At 46.6% G+C, this 25,753-nt stretch overlaps 1 protein-coding gene across 4 annotated transcripts in view; it reads right to left on the minus strand.

Annotated features, from left to right (window-relative positions):
- Positions 1-25,753, minus strand: part of EFR3B (EFR3 homolog B) — a 115,118-nt gene that overhangs the window by 46,667 nt on the left and 42,698 nt on the right. For 2 of the 4 annotated variants that reach the window (XM_065527340.1, XM_045369682.2), the window contains exons 2-4: positions 18,993-19,069; positions 17,272-17,399; positions 6,592-6,742 (exon numbers count right to left, since the gene is read on the minus strand). In XM_065527340.1, coding sequence (XP_065383412.1) covers positions 6,592-6,742; positions 17,272-17,378 — 258 coding nt within the window. In that variant the 5' untranslated portion in view covers positions 17,379-17,399; positions 18,993-19,069. The remainder of the gene's footprint in view (positions 1-6,591; positions 6,743-17,271; positions 17,400-18,992; positions 19,070-25,753) is intronic. The other 2 variants (XM_074012209.1, XM_074012208.1) reach the window with 1 other exon arrangement.

Raw genomic sequence — 25,753 nt, forward strand, 5'->3', positions numbered from 1 at the left:
GGGTGCTGCACAGCCTGAGCCACAAGGAGGGACGTCTCCAGGATCCCCATAACCCTGGCCTGCTGCAGGGGAGCCGCTCTCCCCCTCACCTGCTGGGTGACTCGCTTTGCACCAGCCTCCGAGTGGGCTTGGTTTGAGGTTGTGGCACAGTAACAGCATAAATGCCTGTGTGCCATTGACTCTGGGTTACTCAGAGTCCAACATTTTAAAAATTGAGGTAAAATTCACATATCATAAAATTAGCCATTTTAAAGCACCCAATTCAGCGGCATTTAAGTCATTCACAATGTTTTGCAACCAAAACATTTTCCTCAACCCAAAAGGAAATCCTATATCCATTCAGCAGTCCCTCTCCATTCCTCTCTCCCCCTTCACCTGGCAAACACACGTCTACTTCCTGTCTCTACGGATTTACCTAATTGAATATCTCATGTAAGTGGGATGATAAATATGTGACCTTTTGGTTGTTTCTACCTTTCAGCTCTTGTGAATAGTGTTGCTATGAACAATTGTGTACAACTATTTGTTTGAGAACCTGTTGTTAATTATTTTGGGTATATACCCGGCGGAATTGCTGGGCCATATAATTCCATATGTTTAACTTTTTGAGGAAGCACCAAACTATTTTCCATAGGTGCTGCACCATTTTACATTTCTACCAGCAGTGCATTGAGGGTTCCGGTTTCCACACATCCTTGCCAACATTTGCCATCTTTTGTGTGTGGGACTGTGTTTTTAATCGCCATCTTAGTGGGTGTGAAGTGGTGTCTTGTTGCGGTTTTGATTTGTATTTCCTTAATGATTAGTGATGTTAAGCATCTTTTCATGTGCTTCTTGCCATTTGTATATCTTTTTTTGGGAAAATGTCTATGAGAGTTCTTTGTCCATTTTTAATTTTTTTTTTGTTGTTGTTGTTGTTAAGTCTTAATAATTATTTGTATATTCTGGTTATTGAACCCTTATTAAATATATGATTGGTAAATATTTTCTCCCATTCTGTGGGTTATCTTTTTACTGTCTTGATTGTGTCCTTTGGTGCATATAAGTTTTAATTTCTTTTTTTTGAGACAAAGTCTCACTTTGTCATCCAGGCTGGAGTGCAGTGGAGTGATCTTGGCTCACTGCAACCTTTGCCTCCTCGGTTCAAGCAATTCTCTCACCTCAGCCTCCCAAGTAGCTGGGATTATAGGCATGCACCACCACACCTCAGCTGAATTTTGTATTTTTAGTAGAGATGGCGTTTCATAATGTTGGCCAGGCTGGTCTGGAACTCTTGACCTCAAGTGATCCACCCATCCTGGCCTCCCAAAGTGCTGGGATTATAAGTGTAAGCCACTGTGCCCAGACAAAGTTTTAAATTTTGATGAAGTCCAATTTATCTATGTTGTTTCTATAGTTGCTTTTGCTTTTGATATCATATCTAAGAATCCATTGCCAAGTCCAAGACCATAAAGACTTATCCCTATAGTTTCTTCTAAGAGTCTTATAGTTTTAGCTCTTACATTTAAGGCTTTGATCTATTTTGAGTTAATTTTTGTGTGTGGTGTGAGATAGAAGTGAAAGTATAAACTTTCAATCTATGAATCTTCATAATATTTTACCATTTGTATACACTAGGCTAATATATTAGATTGTTTATGTAGAGGATCTCGGCATCATCAGATTTAATATTTTTAGTTTATCATTAGTAAGTGCCCTTAAAAAGTCAGGACATGTAGTGATTAACACTGTCCCCAAGACATGCATCTGCACCCATCATGCAATGAGGCAGGTGTGCAGAAGTGAATTCCCAGCGAGTAAGGAGCTTAGCTGGCCCTGCCTCCCCACCTTCTCCTGGCTTTTCCAGTCCCTCATCATGATCCAAAGCCCAGGTATTCTCATTAAGGGCTGGAAAGCATCATTTAAATTTTCGCTGGGCACGGTGGCTCACACCTGTAATCCCAGCACTTTGGGAGGCAGAGGCAGGTGGATCACTTGAGGTCAGGAGTTTGAGAAGAGCCTGGCCAACATGGTGAAACCCCGTCTCTACTAAAAATACAAAAATTAGCCAGGCATGGTGGCAGGTGCCTGTAATCCCAGCTACTTGGGAGGCTGAGGCAGGAGAATCGCTTGAACCCAGGAGGCGGAGGTTGCAGCGAGCCAAGATCACACCACTGCACTCCTGACTGGGCAACAGAGGGAGACCCTGTCTCAAAAAAAAAAAAAAAAAAAAAAAGCATCACTTACATTTTTTAAATTGTACTTTACTGGATGTAATGTACAGGAGTGGTATTAGCAAATTTGGATTTTGTGACAAGTCTCTGGACAATTTCATCCTTGGGGTGATCAAGCACAAGCTGTATGAATATCTACCTGGGATGAGGGAAGCAAGGGAGGGACATGGAGAGGGAGAGAAGAAAGAATAAAAGAAGGAAAGGAGGGAAGGAATCCTACACAGGCTTAAGACTAGAATGGGTCAGTGGTTCCCAGACCTAAATGGCATCATATGGGAAGCAAAAATATACAGACTCCCAGGTCTCCTCTCCAGAGATGCGGGTCTGGTTGAGCCCTGGGAATCGGTAGGTTTCCAAAGCTCATTGGTCTGAGTTGGGAACCTTGAAGGGCATATGGTTTCCGAAGAGACACTCTACAGAGGGGCGATTTGTGCTATGCCGATTCAGGGAGCAAAACCAGGTCTGAGGGAAAAGCTACAGGGAGGAAGAGTGGGCTCAGGTTAAGTTTTTTTCTTGGCTTCTCACCCACAAGGCCAGGGGCTGCCTTGTGCTAGACTAAGTCTGGTCATGGGGGGCATCTGCACAGAGGCTGGGTGCCACGCTTTGGAATCTAGGGCTCAGTGAGGGGCTTTTGACCTTGCCACCCCTCAGATTCTAGGGAGAATATTAATACATGCACAGGGGCCAAAAGAATCACTGTCTAAAGCCAGCACTCTAGCTGTGTGAGCACAGACAAACCATCTCACTTCTTGGGATCCCATCTCTACACTGAGAAATCCAACAAAATGAGGGGTTAGATGAGCTTGATTCATTTTGCTTTCTTTTCCTTTTCTCCTTCTTTCTCTCCTTCCCTTTCTTTTGATTTCCTGGCAGCAAAACCTTTTATCCAAATAAAATGCTGCAAACTTCCATACAAACAATGAAAAGGTCTGGGCGTGGTAGCTCACACCTGTAATCTCAGCACTTTGGGAGGCCAAGGCAGGTGGATCACTTGAGGTCAGGAGTTTGAGACCAGCCTGGCCAACACAGCAAAACCCTGTCTCTACCAAAAATACAAACATTAACTGGAGCCAGACGCTGTAGCTCACGCCTGTAATCCCAGCACTTTGGGAGGCCGAGGCGGGCGGATCACTTGACATCAGGAGTTTGAGACCAGCCTGGCCAACATGGTGAAACCCTATCTCTACTAAAAATTAGTTGGGCATGGTGGCCGGTGCCTGTAGCTCCAGCTACTTGGAAGGCTTTGGCAGGAGAATCACTTGAATCCAGGAGACAGAGGTTGCAGTGAGCCGAGATCGTGCCACTGCATTCCAGCCTGGGCAACAGAGCGAGACTCCATCTCAGAAAAGAAAAAGAAAATTAGCTGGGCATGTGGCCAGCTAATCCTAGCTACTGGAGAGGCTGAAGTAGGAGAATCACTTGAACCTCGGAGGTAGAGGTTTCAGTGAGCTGAGGTCATGCCAGTGCACTCCAGCCTGGGCAACAGAGCAAGACTCCATCTCAGAAAAGAAAAAGAAAATTAGCTGGGCATTTGGCCAGCTAATCCTAGCTACTGGAGAGGCTGAAGTAGGAGAATCACTTGAACCTCAGAGGTAGAGGTTGCAGTGAGCCGAGGTCACGCCAGTGCACTCCAGCCTGGGTGACAGAGCAAGGCTCTGCCTCAGTAAAACAAAACACAAACAAACAAACAAAACCCCAGAGGTGGCTACTGGATGAAGTAGCAGTAAAGGGCTTAGAGACTCTGTTCCTCTTCCCTCAGTTCCCCTTTCCCCCGACAAAGCCCTGAATCCCTGTGAAGACCTGTTTGGAACTCCTGGGCTAGACTCTAAGATAATGTCACACACTAGCACGCTGGCAGGTCTAAAATGATGAGGAGCAAAAGAACACTCTTCTCAGGAAGGTTCAAGAAGGTCTGGGCTCGGAGAGCCGGAAAGAGCATCAGACAGGGACAGCAAGAGAAAAGGCTGCCTTCCAAGTTGCACTCTGGAGCTACTGCAAATATTTGACTTAACTCACTGACAAGAGCTTGTCCTTATATCATCATCATTGTCTGCAGTACAGCAATCATTAGTTAACTTGCTCTGGCTGATGCGATGATTCACTGCGATGGGGAATTTGCAGGACACTGAATTTTCCAGGCCGTAGCCAACAAAACACCTACCCTGGGCTAGGATTTCCTGTGGGCAAAGCTAGAGCTGGCGGCCACCTGCTTCCAGTGGCCCCCACAGATGCATGGTGGCTGGTTCATTTTCCATTCAGATGTTCTCTGGAGTTATCTTAAACAGGACAACTAAAACAGTATCTGAAGCCGTTGCCAGGGCAACTTGACAAAGGACTTTCCCCTCAGCTATAATATGTGTAATGTGTCGAAGGCAGCTGGCTCCCAGGGAGAGGAAAGAGAAGGGAATCTGTATAGGTTGCCACTCTTGGTCCTTGGAAGGAAAGCTGGAAGACTCTCTTCTGGTTAAATCAACTTATATAGAACAGGAACGCAGCTCTCACCCATGCCATAAAAATTCAGGCTGGGGGCAGGGCGTGGTGGCTTACGCCTGTAATCCCAGCACTTTGGGAGGCTGAGGTGGGTGAATCACTTGAGCCCAGGAGTTTGAGACCAGCCTGGACAACATGGCGCATGTGCCACCACACCTGGCTAATACTTGTGTTTTTACAAGAGACAGGGTTTCTGTATTTTTAGTAGAGATGGGGTTTTGCCGACATCGTGCCACTGCACTCCAGCACTTTGGGAGGCTGGGGTGGGTGGATCAGTTAAGGTCAGGCGTTCAAGACCAGCCTGGCCAACATGGCAAAAACCCCATCTCTACTAAAAACATAAAAAAAAGAAAAAGAAAAATTAGCTGAGTGTGGTAGTTCGCACCTGTAGTCCCAGCTACTCAGGAGGCTGAGGCAGGAGAATCACTTGAACCCAGGAGGCAGAGGTTGCAGTGAGCCAAGATCGTGCCACTGCACTCCAGCCTGGGTGACAGAAAGAGGCTCAGTCTAAAAATATAAAATAAAATAAAAAAATAAAAATTCAGGTTGGGAGGCTAAGGGGCAAACCTTAAACTTTTGTGATATCTGCAGATAGATAAAGGCTTCACTTAAGATCTGTAAAATAGTCATATCTAAGCTGCATGAAGACCTGGAGCTTAAAGTATGCCCTGAAGGGGAAGGAATGAGAAAGATGGCAAGATATTAAAGACAACCAGGGTGTGGGAGTATGTTTAAACGCACACATGAAGCAGGGAGTTTCTGACATATCTGATAGCTCTTCTCTAACAATATCATACTCTCCCACGACCGCAGCCACTTCCACTGAGACCAGCATTAGCTTGGAGGACTAACAGAGACCAAGCTGAAGCTGCTCATGGCCCTGATGAAAAGACTGAGGCCTATAAAAGGTAACCTCCTCGACGCTTCACAGTGAGGAAAGGGCAAAACTAAGCCAGAAGCCCTGTGTCCTGCTTCCCCGTGGTCTTTCCACTGATCTGGTACCTTTGTCCTGGGGACATCACTTTGCTCTATCTTTGAAAGAGGCATAACCTGGATAGCTTTCAAGATATGCCCCCATAGAGTGCTGAGTGGTGGGGGCCCTGGGCTCTTCCTGCCCTCCAAAGAAAGCCTCTGTTTCCATCGATTTTTATATCCATTTGGGGCCCCACTTAAAATTATTTGAGGGGAAAAAATTCTATTAGTAAAAAGTTTGGAGATCATCAATCTAGCGCTAAACACATTAGATGGAGATAATGGTTGCACAACTTTGTGAATACACTAAAACCACATTTTTGTTGTTGTTGTTGTTTGTTTTTTGAGATGGAGTCTCTGTTGCCCAGGTTGGAGGGCAGTGGCGCGATCTCGACTCACTGCAGTCTCTGCTTCCGGGTTCAAGTGATTTTCCTGCCTCAGCCTCCCAAGTAGCTGGGATCGGATTACAGGTGTGCACCATGACACCCAGCTAATTTTTTTTTTTTTTTGTATTTTTAGTAGAGATGGGGGTTTTGCCATGTTGGTCAGGCTGGTCTCAAACTCCTTACCTCAAGTGATCCACCTGCCTTGGCCTCCCAAAGTGCTGGTATTACAGGTGTGAGCCACTGCGCCCGGCCACCACAGGGTTTAAAATAGGATGCTTGAAAGTGGTGAATTTTATTTTTAAAAATTATTTTATTATATATCTATATAAATTATATACTTGTTTAAATTAAAAAATGAAAGGGCCCTTTGTTCACACAAAGGGAGACCCTAAAACAAGCAGTGTGTCACACTTAGGGTTGGGAACCAAATAGAAACAGAACATGACAGTGACGACCCCAAGGTCTCCCTCTCCCCTGCCAATCCCCAGGATGCGGCTGGGAGACCTGGAGCCCCCTGGGCCACTCCTTACCGAGTTGGTGCCGAGGATCTGCAGGTTGGGCTTCTCCGACTCCAGCAGCTTGGCCACCATCTTGAGGAAGCTCTCCACGAAGAGGTTGATGCTCTGGCAGTGGCAGGCCATGAGCAGCTGGTCCAAAGCCTCCATGGCAATGCACACGTACCTGGGAAGGGCAGCACACGCCGTCACCGGCTGTGGCCCTGCCACCCCATGGCCCGACCGGGGCATGAAAGGTGTCAGTGCAGTGACCTGGGCAATGCAGCATCTGGGTTATGAGGCTCCCCCACAGGCTGCCAACGTCTGGATAGCCTTTCCAACAAGTGTCTGCTCCAGCCCAGAACTGAGTCAGAATGAATCAGGGCTGGAAGGAAGCCTAGGGACCAACTCATCCAGCCCCTCATTTTACAGATTAAGAACAGGAGGACAGATGAGATAGAGCATTTCATGAGTCAACACAAAGAGCAAGATTGATGCTCCCAATAGCAAACTCTAAGTCTAAACTCTGTGAGGTTGGGGAATTATCCAATTGAAGTCAAGAAGTGTTTATTGAGTGCCCACTGTGGAAAGGCTCTGTCCTAGACAGTGCAGGGGGCATAAGGATGAAGAAGGCAGTCCTTCAACTTAACGAGCTGAGATAAATACACAGATATTCCTTTAAAGGGAAAATAAATCCTACAAGAAAATCATGCATGATGTCCCATGAGGTTTCCAAGGATGGAGAGAGATGGCTCGAGTGGGGAAGAAGTCAAGATCTTTATGAAGAATCTAAGACAGGCCTGAGGACCAGCTTTATGGAATAGAAAATTTGTAGGTGTTGTGTCTGGAAGCCTCAGAAGTTCCATGATAAAGTACTATGCAAGCAATATGGTTAGCAGCATTACTATGTTTGGATGATACTCCCTACCTAGGGAATAAGACAGACAAAATGGACACAGAATAAACTTTTTTCCCATGAGGAATGTTCCCTATGTCAACTCAGTCTTTAAACTACTTAAACAATTCCTCTGAAGTCTAAAGACTGAGTGAACAACGTCAGAAACCAGGAATACGCAACATCCAATGGCAAAGAGCCAAGTCCTCTCACTAGATGACTGACAACTAGTATGGTTTGGCTCCACGTCCCCACCTGAATCTCACCTTGAATTGTAGTAATCCCCACGTGTTGAGGGGGGCACCAAGTGGAGAGAATTGAATCATGGGGGCGGTTTTCCCCATACTGTTCTTGTGATAGTGAGTGTGTTCTCATGAGATCTGATGGTTTTATAAGGGGCTTCCTCTTTGCTCGGCTCATTCTCTCCCCTGCCGCAATGTGAAGAGGTGACGTCTGCCATGATTGTAAGTTTCCTGAGGCCTCCCCAGCCCTCCAGAACTGTGTGTGTCAATTAAAACTCTTTATAAATTACCCAGTCTTGGGTATTTCTTTATAGCAGCCTGAGAATGGACTAATGTAACGAAATAAAATGTCAGCCTAAAGCCTAATATCCTCTACTCTCTATTCACAATTCTACTCTCAGAAGAAGCAAAAAAGAGGGACATGCCATCTCCTACCTCCAGCTCCTCAACCCCTGAAAATAACAGTCTCATTTGTTATTCTTGCTGTTCTCTCCTCTGTGCTAAATATACCCAAGCTCTCCCAAACTAGCCTTCACAGGACAACCCCCGATTATCTTAGTCGTCTTCTTCAATGCTTCTCATAAATCCCAAGAAAAATGCCAAGAATCAAATTCCTAATGAGAAGGAGAATGGCACCTCTAAGCTCAAACTCCATATTTGTTCCAAGAGTGTCACATAACTAGTAATGTCTACATCATAAAACATACATCCTTCACTTACAAAGCATTTGCATTCTAAAGAAAGAGAGGTTTTGTTTTTTGTTTTTGCTTTTGTTTTGTTTTGTTTTGAACTTCTAACAAGGAAGCTGCTGCAAACCTTTCAGAAATTATTCTGGTTAAAACCTTTACATTTTTGGAGTTAAATTTCCCAGGCAGAATGCTAGATGTCTCCCCTAAAATATGTCCCTTTGCCTTTCCCTAGAAATTCAGAATTTTAGCTGTGCATGTGGCTGTTCACTTGGGACTCCATTTCCCAGTCTCTCTCGCTATGAGGTGAGACCACATGACTAAAACACTGCCATTAAAATGAGGGGAAGTGGCCAGGATATGGTGGCTCACACCTGGAATCCCAACACTTTGGGAAGCTGAGGTGGGTAGACTGCTTGAGCCAGGGGTTCAAGAGAGCCTGGGCAACATGGCGAGACCCCTTCTTTATGATAAATACAAAAATTAGCCAGGCGTGGTGGTGTATGCCTGTAATCCCAGCTACTCAAAGGCTGAAGTGGGAGGATCACTTGAGCCTGAGAGGTCGAGGCTGCAGTGAGCCATGATTAAGCCACTGCACTCCAGCCTGGGGGACAGGGTGAGATCCTGTCTCAAAAATAAACAAACAAATTAATTAATTAATTAAGAGAAAGTGATGTGAACAACATCAGCATCTGTTGATTATAAGACACGATTGCCCTCTGTGTCCTCTCTCTCTCCCTCTTCCTACCAGCTGGGAAGTGGAAACAACTGGAGACCCAGAGAGGAAAGCCATGTGTTGAAGATCTCTGAATGACCTCATGGAGCAGAGCCCACTGGCCCACTCCAGACTGATGTGAGAGAGAGGAAAAGCACTTCCATATTGCTGGAGCCACTGTCTTTTGAGTTTCTTTATACTCTAAATAGCACAGGCACCTAATAATCAGGTTTGGGAGTGCTTTAGAAACCGGATGGCACCAATAAAGGTGAATTCTGAGCAATCCAAAGCAAACCAAAAGACTGGCCTCATTGGAAAGGGAAGCAAGAGCTAGAAATGTTTCCTATCCTGCTAAATGGGAGACCATTGCAAGGCTTCATGAACTCAGAGTTTGGGCTCATGTGCCCATTACAGGATGGTGATCCTTCTACTTGTAATGTCAAATCATGTGGAATGGAAAAGTACCTCCTGATACAAAGAAAATACAGGGGAGGTAAAGTAAGCAGAAAACTGTAAAGCCTACTTGAGGTGCCCAGGAATCAGGTTGATGTTCCCTAAGTCAAAATAAAGTAGCAAAAGGCCTCTCCTGCAAGATCGCAGCAAAGCTGCCACCACAGGACTTTAAAATGTTAAAGGTGCCTGAAACTCTAAAGTCAGGTTCACATGCTATAAATGTAATAAAGGATGAATTAAAAGATTCGTTCTTCTTTATGTCTTGACCCAAATCATATCCATCATTGAATGTTAGGCAGATATTTAAAAACAAAAAATTTCTTTTTTTTTGAGACGGAGTTTTGCTCTTGCTGCTTAGGCTGCAGTGCAATGGCGCAATCTTGGCTCACTGAAACCTCTGCCTCCCAGGTTCAAACGATTCTCCTGCCTTAGCCTCCTAGGTAGCTGGGATTACAGGTGCCCACCACCATGCCTGGCTAATTTTTTTGTGTTTTTTGTAGAGATGGGGTTTCACCATGTTGGCCAGGCTGGTCTTTAACTCCTGACCTCAGATGATCCTCCCGCCTCGGCCTCCCAAAGTGCTGGGATTACAGGTGTGAGCCACCACACCTGGCCTATTTAAAAATTCTTGATTAGCTAGTCTTTGTCTTTTTTTTTTTTTTTTTTTTTTTTTTTTAACAAAGTTTGGGTGAACAAAAAGCATAGGGAGAATGACAATAGGACAATTTCAGGAGCTGTTTCAAGGCTACAACACAAGGCTCCACAATACCTCCTGGGACAGCTACCCAGTTTCAGATATTGCAGTCAGACTGCCTCATACTTAAGCTAGCTTTGCAAATTCAAACATAAAAAAAAAAAAAATTAACAGCAGTCATGACTTCTAAATTTTTAAAAAGACATCAGCTACTTCTTACGTACCCTTGAGCTAACTTCTATACCAAGCAACCAGAAAATAAAACAGCCTTTAAATGCTGAAATGTTCTTTTCCACTTTTACAAAATGTTTATTTCTTTTATCTAGAATAGCTGAGTCAACTATTATTAAATGATTCTTTAATGATATTAAATAAAAGTATTATTGAATAGTTTTCTGGGTCCACTCACAAAGGGATCAAGGCATGCTCTATCCACAGAGTGTTTTTCAAATACAAAGGCAGCCTTGGCTCTTTGAGCTCCTCTGGTGAGCGGGAGCCACGCCTACCATTCCTCCTTGCTCCCGGGACAGCCATTCCTGGCTCTGCAGCCTCACCCTTCAGAGGCCATCACAATCACCATCCAGGAAACCTGCCGTGCCTTGCAGACCCAGTCCCAGTATGTTTCAGGTCCACTGTGTAGAGACTCAATTCTGCACAGGGTTGGGGAAGCAGACTGGGCTGGAGCCCTTCCAAAGGGGACAGGCTTTCCCTGCAGAGAGACCTGGACACCTTCAGGCAGCCAAGCATGGCGGGTAGGAAATGAGGGCAGTCAGCTTGGGAATCTCTTCCCTTATGAATCATCCCAGCATCCTTCTGTATGAAGGGATCTGCGGCATTTCACCATTATTACGGTGTTTAAATGACGTAAAGGAAGGGGTGGGGTTGGGCAAGAGAAGAAACTCAAGGCCTCGCGAGCCCCAGGGCTTAGATTACTGCTTTTCCTCTTCCTGCAAAAAATTCCAGAAATTCCTGATATGGAAAAACCATCTGCTATGAAAAAAAATAAATAAATAAAAAAATAAATTGGCTACTTACCAACAGTGGAAAGTGGAAAATTTCCATTTTGGTAGAAGGCGAAAATTATGGTAGAAGTGAAACTGAAAAGTAAAGGAGTACAAGGCCCAGTTCTCTGAACACATGATCCTTTGTTCCTCATCTCTGATCCAATAGTAAGGATGGAATGTTTATAATTATGAACTGGAGCTTTTCAAAGCATCTTAGATAATTCAAAGTCAATGGGACCTTGGAAGCCCCGAGTCCAATGCTCTCCGTGTTTGTGCTATTTTATTGTAAACGTCTAATCTGTTACACACTCAAAAGGAACAGAACCTGGGATCCCCAGGTCAGAAGGTTACTACCAGCAGAGATCTGATCTGGGGTGGGTGTCCTTGAAGGGGTCCAAAGTCAAAACAGGTCTGAGAATCTGAACTGGCCTAAGAAAGGAGGAGTGGGGAGTAAAGTCTGGGAACCAGGGTTAGTTGGCGAGGAAAGGCAGATCCAGGGTCAGGGATTAGGGTCAGCAGGCAGGATGAGCTTTAGTAGGGCCAGACATTGTGCAAGAATTGCTCAAGAGCAGTGGCCTGGACAAAGAACCTCTTGTTCCAGGTGGTTTGAGTGCATTTGGTCAGCCCACTCCTAGACAGAACCTTCTGGGTTTTAGGAGTCCAGAAGTAGGGAGAGAGGGCTGACCTCAGCTAAGGAAGGGAGGGATGACCCTCCTCATCTAGTAAGGGTCTGCGGTATCCCTATCTCAAGGTCAGCCATCCTCCAACCAGGTTCAGGGTCCTCCTGGTGAATGTGTATCTCTTAGGAGTGCCTCCGGGTCAGCTCCAGGGGCAGGGTCCTCAGATTAGAGAAGCCCAACCCTCTGGCGTGGCCATCTCCATCCACCAGGGCTTGGTCCTGGCTGGGTGAGAGCTCCAGGCACTGGGGATCCTGACGGTGTCTCACATGGCATTCTGTATCTGTCAATGCTCAGGGGTCACTGTCGACTGAGTGAGTCTTACCCAGCACTGCTGTTCCCTCCCCTGCTCTCCCTTAGTTTCTAGGGGATGTGCTGACATTAGAGTTGAACTGGAAGGGAAATGTAAAGAGAAGGGAAAATAGAAGGACTGCTCGGTTTTCGCTGCTCTGCACATCACTGCCCATCATACTGCATGCCCATGAACAATGCCTTGAAATTCACATCTCATCCTCTCTCTGTTCACATTTGGCTGCCCACCACCATCCCTATGCTAAACACCTATGAGCCAGAGTCCACACACAACTGAAATGGGGTGACAATGTGGGGAGGCAGTGGGGCAGATGAGGGTGGTTCTGCCCCTGGGTCCAGCATCCAAGGTTCATGTCCGTATGGTCAAACGCCAAATACAGACACCTGCATCACGGCAGGAAGACACAGCCCCTCACCCTGTCTGCATGGGAATATTTTACTCTTCCAAAGCTGCCATCAGTGATGAGGAAGATAATGATGATGTATGTGGCATTGGGTACAAAAAGACGGGGAGGGCAAAGAGAGACAGAATAAGAGATCAAATCTAACAGATTTTTCTTCTCCAAATGTTTATGAACAAAGCCGTCAGTGAGGCCTTCAGGTTTTAAATACTTAGAGGCTACAATGGCTATTTTTAACAGAATGGTACTAAATTTGAATTGCAGTTGTAAGGGCAGCAGAATGATTCTAAGTGGCTCTGCTGGCTCTAGGACATTTTTTACTGAGAGAACCATCACTGAAGAGAGAGCCGGTGAAATTAGTATTAAGTGTTTAATGTTAGAGCTAGCATATTAGTTTTAGGTTCAACCTAGGATAAAGTCATTTTTACTTGCTTGAGTATAATTTACAATATGTCAAGGCCCTTAATATAATCAGCATGTATGGTAGATTTGCTCTTATTCAGGATGTAACCTCATTTTATTATATAAAATGATTACAGAAACATATTGATTTGGATCCTGCTTTTTACACCAAGGGTGGCTTGATTTAAGATTCGCTGGCGAGGCCTGTGCTTTCTAGACTTCTCCACCCCATCAGCACCATGCACATTTCACTGTAGTTCAAGACTGGCTCTGTCTTCTCCTGCCAGGAGGAAGGGGCCTTGGATGGCAGTGGGGCTGATGGGCAGCTGCAGGGGGAGGCCCATCAAAGAGATCAAAGTGAGGGAGAGCACCAGAAAGACCCACAGAGCCAGCCGGGTGGTCAGCCAGTCCATGTGGAGTGGGTCTACAGCAGGTGTGGCGGGGGTGGTGGGCTTGGCTGGGTTACAGGCAGGTTGTGGAAGACCCCAGAAGTCAAGCTGAGGATGCTGGATTTTTTTCTCAAAGAGCTAGGAAAGCACAGCTTGGGGTCTGCGTGTTGAAGATCATACATAGCAGTATTAACCCGGAAGGACAAGAGCAGGATGGGGAGCAGGAAGACTATGTCCAAGGCTACTGCCATCATCTGAATGAAAAGAGAAGAGCCTGGACCAGGAGAAAGGCTAGAGTCGATGAAAGTAGAGGATGGCTATAAAAGACTCCGTGGAGGCCAGGTGTGGTGGCTCGCATCTGTAATCCCAGCACTTTGGGAGGCTGAAGCAGGTGGATCACGAGGTCAGGAGTTCGAGACCAGCCTAACCAACATGGTGCAACACCGTCTCTACTAAAAACACAAAAATTAGCCGGGCATGGTGGCACGAATCTGTAGTCCCAGCTATTCAGGAGGCTGAGGCAGGAGAATCGCTTGAACCCAGGAGGCAGAGGTTGCAGTGAGCCAAGATCACGCCAATGCACTCCAGCCTGGGCGACAGAGTGAGACTCCATCTCAAAAAAAAAAAAAAAAAAAAAAAAAGACTCAGTGGAGAATGGAACCAACAGGACTGAGAACCACGGCCTGAATCCTGAATCCACCCAACCCTCAGCCCCATGAGCAACGCCACCAGGAATATCTGAGCGTTCTCCTGACATTCAGTCTCTGAATTGTGGCATGATGTCTGGGCAGCAACACAATGTGCCCTGCAATTCATGTTTTTTATTGTAGAAGTAACACATCCACATAAAGAATATTTAGGAAAAACGTAGAAAAAATAGATACAAAACAAAACAAACCAAAAATCCCCAGTCACACTGTTCATAAAATGAATACTCCTAACATATTGGTATGTTCTTTGTTGTTGTTGTTGTTGTTGTTGTTGTTGTTGAGATAGGGGCTTGCTCTCTCACCCAGGCTGGAGTGCAGTGGTGTGATCTCAGCTCACTGCAAACTCTGCCTCCTGGGTTCAAGCGATTATCCCATCTTAGCCTCCTGAGTAGCTGGGACTATAGGTACATGCCCCCACACCCAGCTAATTTTTGTATTTTTGATAGAGATGAGGTTTCACCATATTGACCAGGCTGGTCTTGAATTCCTGACCTCAAGTGATCCACCCGCCTCAGCCCTCCAAAAGTGCTGGGACTACAGGCATGAGCCACCGCACCTGGCCAGTATGTTCGTTTTTACTATATTTTCTAGCCATTTAGATTTGTTGTTGTTGTTGTTGATTTTTTAACTTGATTGCAGATACTGTCTACATAATTATGGATTCTGGTTTTCATTTACTTAAAGCATTTTCCAAATTATATGGAAAGCATCTTTATAAACACCAATTTTATTGACTAGATAACATTTTATCAAATGACACACACCATGATTCACTGAACTATTCTCCTCCGGCTGGACATTTCATTTCCACTTTTTCATTTTTATAAATAACAAGATAACGAACATCTCTGTGTGTGAAGGTAGACTGTATTTAAGATTGATTCCTTGGGGCCTGGCGCAGTAGCTCATGCCTGTAATCCCAACACTTTGGGAGGCCGAGGCGGGAGGATTGCTTGAGCCTGGGAGTTCCAGACCAGCCTGGGCAACATGGTAAAACCCGATTTCTACAAAAAATACAAAAATGAGCCGGGCATAGTAGCATTCGCCTGTGGTCCCAGCTATGTGGGAGGCTGAGGTGGGAGGATGGCTTGAGCCCAGAAGGCTGAGGTTGCAGTGAGCCAAGATCATGCCACTGCACTCCAGTCTGGGTGACACAGCAAGACCTTGTCTCAAAAAAAAAAAAAAAAAAGGATTCTTTGGGATCAACAAATAGAAATGGAATTACTGAGTCAAAGGGCCTAAGTGTTTTTAAAGCTCTTGACACATTATTTCAAAATTACTTTCTAGAGAGTTTCAACCAATTTGTACTCTTTCTAGAAAAGAATGAAAATGCCTCCCATTTTGCCATCTATTGCTTAATACTGGTAATTATATTTCCTTTGTGATGAATTTAATAAGTTAGCATCTTAGTATTTCATTATGCACCTTTGATCACAAGTCTGTTGGATGTCATCCCACATGTGTGGCAAGCTCTCTCTCCTTTCCTGTAAGTCGCTTGTCTGTGGCCCTTGCCTCAAATCTCTTAGTGTCTCAGTTTCTCCACTCCACCCACTATTTGGTATGAGCTACTAATATATAAGTTTGAATCCTTTGTCTTAATTTTCTTTTTTTCTTTTTTTTTTTTTTTTGAGACGGAGTCTTGCTCTGTCACCCAGGCTGGAGTGCAGTGGCCGGATCTCAGCTCACTGCAAGCTCCGCCTCCCGGGTTCACGCCATTCTCCTGCCTCAGCCTCCCGAGTAGCTGGGACTACAGGCGCCCGCCACCTCGCCTGGCTAGTTTTTTGTATTTTTTAGTAGAGACGGGGTTTCACCGTGTTCGCCAGGATGGTCTCGATCTCCTGACCTCGTGATCCACCCGTCTCGGCCTCCCAAAGTGCTGGGATTACAGGCTTGAGCCACCGCGCCCGGCCTGTCTTAATTTTCAAATATACTTTTTTGTTGTTTGTCTCTTAAACTTTGAGTGTTTCTTTTTTCTTTTCTTTCTTTTTTATTTTTTGAGACAGAGTCTCTATCTGTCGCCCAGGCTAAAGTGCAGTGGCGCACACACAGCTCACGGCAGCCTTGACCTCCAGGCTCAAGCCATGCTCCCATCTCAGCTTTCCGAGTAGCTGGGACTACAGGTGCATACCACCACGCCCAGCTCATTTTTGTTTATTTTTTGTAGAGATGGGCAGTATGTTGCCCAGGCTGGTTTTGAACTCCTGGACTCAGTGATCCTCCCCCCTCGGCCTCCCAAAGTGCTGGGATTATAGGCGTGAGCCACCGTGCCTGGTCTGAGTGTTTCTTTATTGACATCAAAATATTTAAATTTTTCAACAGTTAAGTCTATTGATCAGTCACTTGCTTTAAGAGTTCTTCTCTCTTTACACATAGAAAGCCCTTCTCTTTCAGAAGGTTGATAAATATTTCACCTAAGTGTATTTTTAATGGACAAATTGCCCTTAACTCTGTCTTCTTATTAGAATGTAGATGACTCCTCCTTAGTTTTCAGGACAGTAAGTGGGATAAGGTAGGATAGGTTGGATGAGGATGGTGGTGCAATCATAGCCTCAATTTTTATTAAGGCCCCAGACTGTATGAGGGCTTCTGTATGGAAACACAAGAGAGAATGGATGCTGGAAGAGGTGCTGTAGGAAGCCAACACCTTCTTCTTCCCAAACCTCGGCAGCAGCATCACCTGCCTTTGGAAGATCACATGGGATACACTCCTTAGCCCCAGTCCCCAGTTTTCTTGGTCTGTTTGATAATCTATTTCTTTTTTTTTTTTTTCTTTTTTTGAGACAAAGCCTTACTCTGAGAGTCACCCAGGTTGGAATGCAGTGGCACAATCATGGTTCCCTGCAGCCTCGACCTTCTGAGCTCAAGTGATCCTTCTGCCTCAGCCTCCCAAGTAGCTGGCACTACAGGTGTGCACCACCACACCTGGCTAATTTTTAATTTTTTTGTAGAGATGGAATCTCGCTATGTTGCCCAGGCTAGTCTTGAACTTAGTGATCCTCCCACCTTGACCTCCCGAAGTGCTGGGATTACAGGTGTGAGCCACTCTGCCTGGCCATCATTTTCTTAAAAGGACCCTATATTTAGCCTAACAATATAGTTCCTGACATTCTCCCTCTCTCCCTTCCAAACTACTTACCCATATCGATGGCGACCCACGTCACGGATGAGCCTCTCAGAGAGGTAGGCGCCAATACGATCAAGCTTTTCTGGAGCTGAGAGGGCATAGAAGGTCAGCTTCTCCATGTTGGTCTTCACCAGCCCATCCTGCAGGAGAAAACAACTTGTGCTCACTACGGCTAGACGAGTTCGAGTCTAGAGAAAAATAATCATTCGACTGAATCAGCATTTACAGAGTGCCCTTTATGGATGTGCCGGGCCACATGTGGGTTTCAGTGACAGGCAGATGATTAAAACATAGTTTTAGTTATAGGCTCACGCCTACAATCCCAGCACTTTGGGAGGCTGAGGTGGGCAGATCATGAGTTTGAGACCAGCCTGGCCAACATGGTGAAACCCTGTCTTTACTAAAAATTTGAAAATCAGCCAGGCATGGTGGCGAGTGCCTGTAATCTCAGCTACTCAGGAGGCTGAGGCAGGAGAATTGCTTGAACCTGGGGAGTGGAGGTTACAGTGAGCTGAGATCGCGCCATTGCATTCTAGCCTGGGCGACAGAGCGAGACTCCACCTCAGAGGTGGGGAGAAAAAGAATAGCAAGTGATACAAATGTATAAAATGTATATATGTGTGTGCATGTGTATGGATATATATACATGAATGCATATGTGTATGTGCGTATGGGGGTGTATATATATATACACCGTGTGTGTATGTGTCTAGGAATGGATGATACAGCGTCATTAAAAGCCATCCAAGCCGGGCGCGGTGGCTCACGCCTGTAATCCCAGCACTTTGGGAGCCTAAGGCAGGCGGATCACAAGGTCACGAGATCGAGACCATCCTGGCCAACATGGTGAAATCCCATCTCTACTTAAAGTACAAAAAATTAGCTGGGCATGGTGACACGTGCCTGTAATCCCAGCTACTTAGGAGGCTGAGGCAGGAGAATCTCTTAAACCAGGGAGTCAGAGATTGCAGTGAGCCAAGATCGTGCTACTGCACTCCAGCCTGGTGACAGAGCAAGACTCCTTCCCCCCAAAAAACAAACAAACAAACAAACAAACAAAAAACACCCCAAATTAAAACATGTTGGAGAGCCGGCACCAAGGCACACACAGGATGAAGGCAGCTCTGCAGCTCTTAGGGAACTCTACAGAGGATGCTCCCATCAAGACAGGCCATTGGTTCCCAGAGAGCAAGTCAAGTACATCAGATCCCAATGTTTCCCAGACCATAACTCACAAAGCAGCCTGACGGGTGGAGAGGTGGCTTGGAGGCCAGGCCCTGTGTGTGTACGCCCCTAGACACCTAGCAGACACAGAGGGTGGCAGCCAGGGGGAAAGACCTGGGTTCCTGAGCCCAACCCAAGACAGGGGAGTCCTCACACTGAGCAGCAGGGAGCTACGATCACTCAGAGTTAGCAGCTCCAGGGGCAATCACGCAGAGACATGCAGGAGAAAGATGTCTGGGTTGGACAGTGATGGCCACAAGCATACCGAGATGCACTTTCAGCTGCCTTCCGTGGATCCAAATGCCCTCATCCTTCATGTCCCTAGCAGCCTCTCACCACTGCCCAGGTGGTGTGGCCCAGGTTCCAGTTTCTCTGGGAAGGCTCAGCGCCCGGGGACCCTGAGAGGGCCTGCCTTCCCCCCCGGCAGGAGGCCTGGCTTCCAAGCTGCCTCCGTCAGAGGCCCTGCCTGGACCGTGAGAGCCACGACGCCTGCCAGAGACGTGACCCACCTCGGGATCCTCAGGGAAGATGTTGTCAACCAGCCTTTTGTACCTGGGGCGTAGGGCACCGCAGCAGCCACACACACCTGGAATGAGAACAGGAAAAACTGTGAGCAAAGCCTCCTGGTCAGGTCCAGAAAAGCTGGGAGCCAGGGCCAGGGCGGCCTGTGAGGAAACAAACCAAGGCTGGAAACAGGCCCCTTCCTTGGAGGGCTCGGGACCTTGTCCTCTCAGAGTTGGCATCTCTCATTGTCCCCCGTCCCCACATTCTAAGACATCTGCCATGTGCCATTCTGGCATCTTCATGTCTTTTGCTTGGGGGTTGGGCACAGTGTCAAATGCAAGGCCAGGCCACAGGGAGCATTTTCAGGGGTGAGGCTTCGTGGGTGGGAACTTACATAAAGGTCAGGTGCTGTGCCCACCTACTGTGCTGTTACACACACACACACAGACACACACACACACACACACACACACACACACGTTTCCGGGACAGGAATATGAAAGTGCCTTCTGCAGCTCAAGAATCTAACAGAGCATCCTGGGAAGATGGACACAGGTTTGGGGGACAGGTGTTCTTTCCTATCTGCCCCCTCGTTTGCTCCTAACTTTCTTTATTCCCTGCTCTTCAGTCTCCCTCTATTGTCCTATCTCCTGGAGCCATTTCCATTATAGAAAGTTATGTGCAACTATGATAAATTGACATCATTATCAATGATTCATATTTGACGATGCATCTTTAACGCAGTGTGACGGTGGAATTTGAAAACTGCAGCCTTTTAGAGTTGGGCAGGGCCTTGAGGGCCATCCAGTTTGTGGTTCTCAAATGCCGGACCCCAGTGAGGTTTGCACCAATCTGTAGCAACATGAAAAATCTGACAACCCTGTGGTATATTTGTGTAAAGCTAAATTTACTCCATTGAGAAGACTGAAGTGACCTCCTCCTTCATGTTTTGCTGCTGTGAAGTGATGGTGTTAGGAAACCAGTGATAAAAACAAACCCGCAAAATTAGAAGTTGGCAACTCTAGGTCTCACCATAAAAAGTTTCAATTAGTAAAGGAATAATAGCCATTGCGCTTCTTCAGTCAACCTCCAAATCCACCCAGCTCCACCCCTCACTGAGGGGGCGGGCGTGGAGGAGGAGAGAGGAGGACTTCAGGGAGGGGCCTGGGGGCCTGGGAAAGTCCACCTCCTCCCTCCCCCCGCAGTAAGCACCCCTTCATTCTGCCAATTACAGATGAATTCTATCTGTACAAGCACACCACTTGAAATGCAAATACGCCCTGGGAAGATTAAGCCTACAGATCATTCAGAAAAGAATGTGTTCCTTCATTGGGAATTACTTTAATCACAAAAGAGGTTTACACAGGGCAGAGAAAAGAGTTCTTTGGGAGTTCTGATTGGGAGGGGGTGGGGTGGGTGCCACTCAGGAGGAAAGAGCAGCAGTTTCTGCTCTGGGGTGATTTGGGTTTGGGGATGGGCACGTCCTTGGAGTAGCCATGGGGCACCAAGAGGATGGCAAGAGCCCAGGGGCAGATAACTTATTTGTGATCCCCTCCACCACCCTCAGCCTCTGCCCACCCCAGCATGGAAGGGACCAGGCTTAGCCTCCTTGCCCGACCTCATTCCTGGCATCTCCTCACCCCTCCCTGCCCCTGCCTGAGAAAAGGTGTTAGGGTTCTGGGTGGTTGGCATCCAGGGTTATTTCTTGTGATGGGACAGCTCCCCGGGGCCCAGTCCCCCTTCTCGGGCCTGGAAGCCCAGGGTTTAAACCTGCAGCTGCCCAGTCTTCTGCCTGGCGCAGTTGCCAGGATGCGTCTTTCCAAGGTGCCCAGGTAGCACATGCTCCACGCTTTCCCAGCAGCCTCCCTTGTCACAGTCCCTAAACCAGGAACACTGGCCCTTTGCATTTTCAAGGGGTGAGGAAATAGGAACATGGGGAAGTTAGGACTAAAAAAATTGTAGTGTTAGTTCCTCCCTTGAAACTTTCTGAAGGGCCTGTGAGCCAAGGCCTGCACTGGACAGAGGCCAAGCTCACAGCTTCTAGAACCCAGGCTTGTCAAGGAGAAAGCTCAATACCATCCTGGGTTCTCACAATAGAAACTTCCACATAGCGCCCCAAGGGGGCTGTGGGGTTGTCAGTGCAGCTAGTCCAGCTGGACAGGGTTCCCTGAGGCATCAGGCCAGGACAGTCCTGGTCTGGGGACAGCAACTCTGTTCTTCTCAAATGAAAACCAGATAGGCTGCTGCCTCCTGCTCTCTTGTATTCCAGAAGGGGAGCTCCTCAGGCCCCTCCTTGCTACATCCTTCCTCTCTGGTCCACAGGCCCTCCAGGGAAGGCACCTTTTCCAGCACAGAGGCCTCCAGGAGCTGCCACCACACAGGGCCCATGGTGGGAACCAGTCCCAGGGCCCTTCTGGACCAGTAGAGAGGAGGTAAGAAGGCCTAAAGAACAAGAGGGGAAGGTGAGGTCTTCCCGGCTTACTCCCCAACACCTCCTTCTTGTCTTTCCTTTCTTCCTAACCTCGTCAGACCCTCTGAGGGTAGGGGCTAGGGAGGCAGTGTGGCCAACAGCATGGGCTCTCAGGTCACATCCTGGCACTGCCACTTCCTAAACTGTGACTTGGAGCAAGTAACAACATTGTCTGTGCATGGGTGTCCTATCTCTATAACAGGGCTAGGGCTATCCCACAGGGCTGGTAGGAGTCCAGAGCCAGTCCAGGGCTACAAAGCACTTACAGCAGGGCCAGGACTGTCAGGCCTCAGGAAGGTTCTGGAAGCTGCCCACCCCTTTCTGCTTTCCCCCAGGCCCAGTGCCATTGAGCCCTTCCATCCATGCCAGCTGGTCCATGCAGGCTTGGTACATCTTAGCAGGGCTATCCCATTGACCACTTGCTTGGCCACAGTGACCAAGGCCCATCCAAAGGCGTAAGAAGTGAGAATCACAGTACACCCCTTCAGAATACTGTGGGTCTGAAACACGTGCCACTTCCCCAAGGCAGCCCTGTGCACTTGCAAGTAATGATACCTTGACCCCAACCTGCATTCCTGTCTGGCCACCTTCCCAAAGCCAGAACCTCAGCACCAACTCTACAAACCCCAATGCAAAGGTGACACAACATGAGGTCACACAACAGAATGGAGTCACAAACAAGAGGCATGCTGCAGAGAATCCATGGGACTTGCCATTGGAAGGCCACTAGTGGAGTGGCTGCTGTATGGTAGGGGAAGAGGAGGTGAACCTTAAGGGACTGACGAGTGCATGAGGAAGCTACAGCAATCAAGGCAGCGTGCTTCTAGTGAAAGAACTGACAGGTGGATCAGTTGGACATCCACATGCAAAAAAATGAATGTAGACACAGCCCTTACACCCTGCACAGAAGCTTACTCAAAATGGATCATTCACCTGAATGTCAAACACAAAGCTATCAAACTTCTTGAAGATAACATAGGAAAAAGCCTAGATGACCTTTGCTTTCTCCGATGACTTCTTAGATAAAAAACCAAGGGCACAATCCATGACAGAAAGAACTGATAAAATGGAATTCATGAAGTTTAAAAATTCCTGCTCTTTGGCTGGGTGTGGTGGCTCAAGCCTGTAATTCCAGCACTTTGGGAGGCGGATGTAGGTGGATCACTTGAGGTCAGGAGTTCGAGACCAGCCTGGCCAACACGGTGAAACCCCATCTCTACTAAAAATACAAAAACTAGCTGGGCATGGTGGTGGGCGCCTGTAGTCCCAGCTACTTGGGAGGCTGAGGCAGGAGAATCACTTGAACCCGGGAGACGGAGGTTGCAGTGAGCTGAGATCACGCCACTGCACTCCAGCCTGGGCAACAGAGCGAGACTCCATCTCAAAAAAAAAAAAAAAAAAAAAATTCCTGTTCTTCAAAAGGTGCTATCAAGAGAATAAAAAGTCATAGACTGGGAGAAAGTATTTGTAGAAGACAGCTAATAAAGAATGTGTGTGTGTGTGTGTGTGTGTGTGTGTGTGTGTGTGTGTGTGTGTGTATGTGGTCTTCAAAACATAAGGAACTCTGGACATGGTTTGGCTGTGTCTCTACCCAAATCTCATCTTGTAGTTCCCATAATCCCCACGTGTCATGGGAGGGACCTGGGGGGAGGTAATTTAATCATGGGGACAGTTACCCTCATGCTATTCTTGTGATAGTGAGTGAGTTCTCGTGAGATCTGATGGTTTTATGAGGGGCTTTTCCCCGCTTCACTCTGCACTTCTCCTTGCTGCTGCCATGTGAAGGACGTGTTTGCTTCCCCTTCTGCCATAATTGTAAGTTTCCTGAGGCCTCCCCAGCCATGCTGAACTGTGAGTCAATTAAAGCTCTTTCCTTTATAAATTACCCAGTCTCAGGTATGTCTTCCTTAACAGCATGAGAATGGACTAATACAAACACTTAAAACTAAACAATAAGAAAATAACCCAATTAAAAATGGGACCAGGCAGGGTGGCTCATGCCTGTAATCTCAGCACTTTGGGAGGCTGAGGCAGGCGGATCACTTGAGGTCAGGAGTTCGAGACCAGCCTGGCCAACATGGCAAAACCCTGTCTCTACTAAAGATACAAAAATTAGCCAGGTGTGGTGGTGTATGCTTGTAATCCCAGCTACTCGGGAGGCTGAGGTAGCAGAATCATTTGAACCCAGGAGGCAGAGGTTGCAGTGAGCCAAGATCACGTCATTGCACTCCAGCCTGGGAGACAGAGCAAGACTCTGTCTCAATCAATCAATCAATCCATCCGTCAATGGCCTGAAACCTTAATAGACCAAAGGAGATATGCAGATGGCAAATAAGCCTATGAAAAGATGCTCCATATCATATATCATCCAGGAAATGTAAATTAGAACAATGAGATACCACTCCACACCTATTAGAATGGCCCAGATCCAGAACACTGACAACAGTGCATGCTGGCAGGGATGTGGAGCAGCAGGAACCCTCATTCATTGCTGGTGGGAATGCAAACTGGTACAGCCACTTTGGAAGACAGTTTGGCAGCTTCCTACAAAATTAAATAAACTCTTTCCATACGATCCAGCAATCGCACCCCTTGGTATTTACCCAAAGGAAATGAAAACTATGTCTACACAAAAACCTGCACATGGATGTTTACCGCAGCTTTATTTAGAATTGCCAAAACTTGGAAGCAACCAAGATGTCCTGCAGTGGGTGAATAAACTGTGGTACATCCAGACAATGGAATATTATCTAGCACTAAAAAGAAATGAGCTATCAAGCCATGAAAAGACATGGAGGAAACTTAAATGTATATTACTAAGGGAAAGAAGCCAATCTGAAAAAGCTACATACTGTATACTCTAAAAAATAGAGTCTTCAAAAGAAAAAGTACATGGGGTAGGAGAGCAGATGCTCTGGAGAGCAGAGCCACAGTCCCCAAACTGTGTTCCATGAAACACTAGCTGTGTGATGCTAACAAGCATTTCCCAGAAAAAGGCTCCAAGGACAAATAAATATATGAAGCCAGGCATACTAAATCCCCCTATACCAGATTCGTAGCACAAACAAATATATTCTGAAAAGTCAACAGCCACCAGCACCCTCCTTTTGGCCAAGTGCAGTGACTCATGCCTGTAATCCCAGCACTTTGGGAGGCTGAGGCAGGCGAATTACTTGAGGTCACAAGTTCTAGACCAGCCTGGTCAACATGGTGAAATCCTGTTTCTTCTAAAAATATAATAATTAGTCAGGTGTGGTGGCACAGGCCTGTAGTCCCAGCTACTCGGAAGACAGGCAGGAGAATCGCTTGAGCCGGGGAGGTGGAGGACGGAGCGAGCTGAGATTGTGCTACTGCACTCCAGCCTAGGCAACAGAAGGAGATTCCGTCTCAATCAATCAATCAATCAATCAATCAAATCATTGTGATGAATATTTTTATTATGCTTTTTTCAAGACATTTATTACCTACTTTAAAAACAGGTGGGAAATAGTAAGGAATATAATACCATAAATGTATCACATTAGGAACAGCCCTAATTTTAGAGTTTAAAGCGTAGTGGTGTTTAAGTCCTGCTTCAGTCACTCGACCTTTGAGTTCCAGGCCCAATTCCGTCATTCGACCTTAAGTTTCCTTATTAATACAATAACAGATTTTCCCTAAGTTACAGTTTTATGATGGAAATCCCAGATCATTTGCCATAGAATCTAAAAAGAGAGAACTTATCTTGAGCTCTGATGGTTGGGGAAGGCTTCTCAGAAGAGAGGTACAAGAAGACAGGGGGTAGGGTTCATGGCAGTGAAAAAGACAGTGGGTCCTATTCCTTGTGAGTCAGGCACAGCTCTAAAATACTTCACAAGCACCAACTTTTGTAATCCTTACAACAACCTGTGAAAGGAAAATAAATCTTGGGGCCCCCAAATCACTAAGCTGAAGGGAAAAGTCAAGCTGGGAACTGCTTAGGGCCAACCTGCCTCCCATTCTATTCTAAGTCACCCCTCCACTCACTGAGATAAATGTATATCTGATGGCCTCATTTGAAGAGGCTAATCAGAAACTCAAAAAAATGCAACCATTTCTCTTTTATCTACCTATGGCCTGGAAGCCCCCTCTCCACTTTGAGTTGTCCTGCCTTCGCCTCAAGTTGTCCCACCTTTCTGAACTGAACCAATGTACATCTTACATATATTGATTGATGTCTCATATCTCCCTAAAATGGATAAAACCAAGCTGTACCCCGACCACCTTGGGCACATGTCGTCAGGACCTCCTGAGGCTGTGTCATGAGAGCGTCCTCAG

The sequence above is a fragment of the Macaca fascicularis genome, chromosome 13 (genome assembly GCF_037993035.2).
Source record: "Macaca fascicularis isolate 582-1 chromosome 13, T2T-MFA8v1.1".
NCBI lineage: Eukaryota > Metazoa > Chordata > Mammalia > Primates > Cercopithecidae > Macaca > Macaca fascicularis.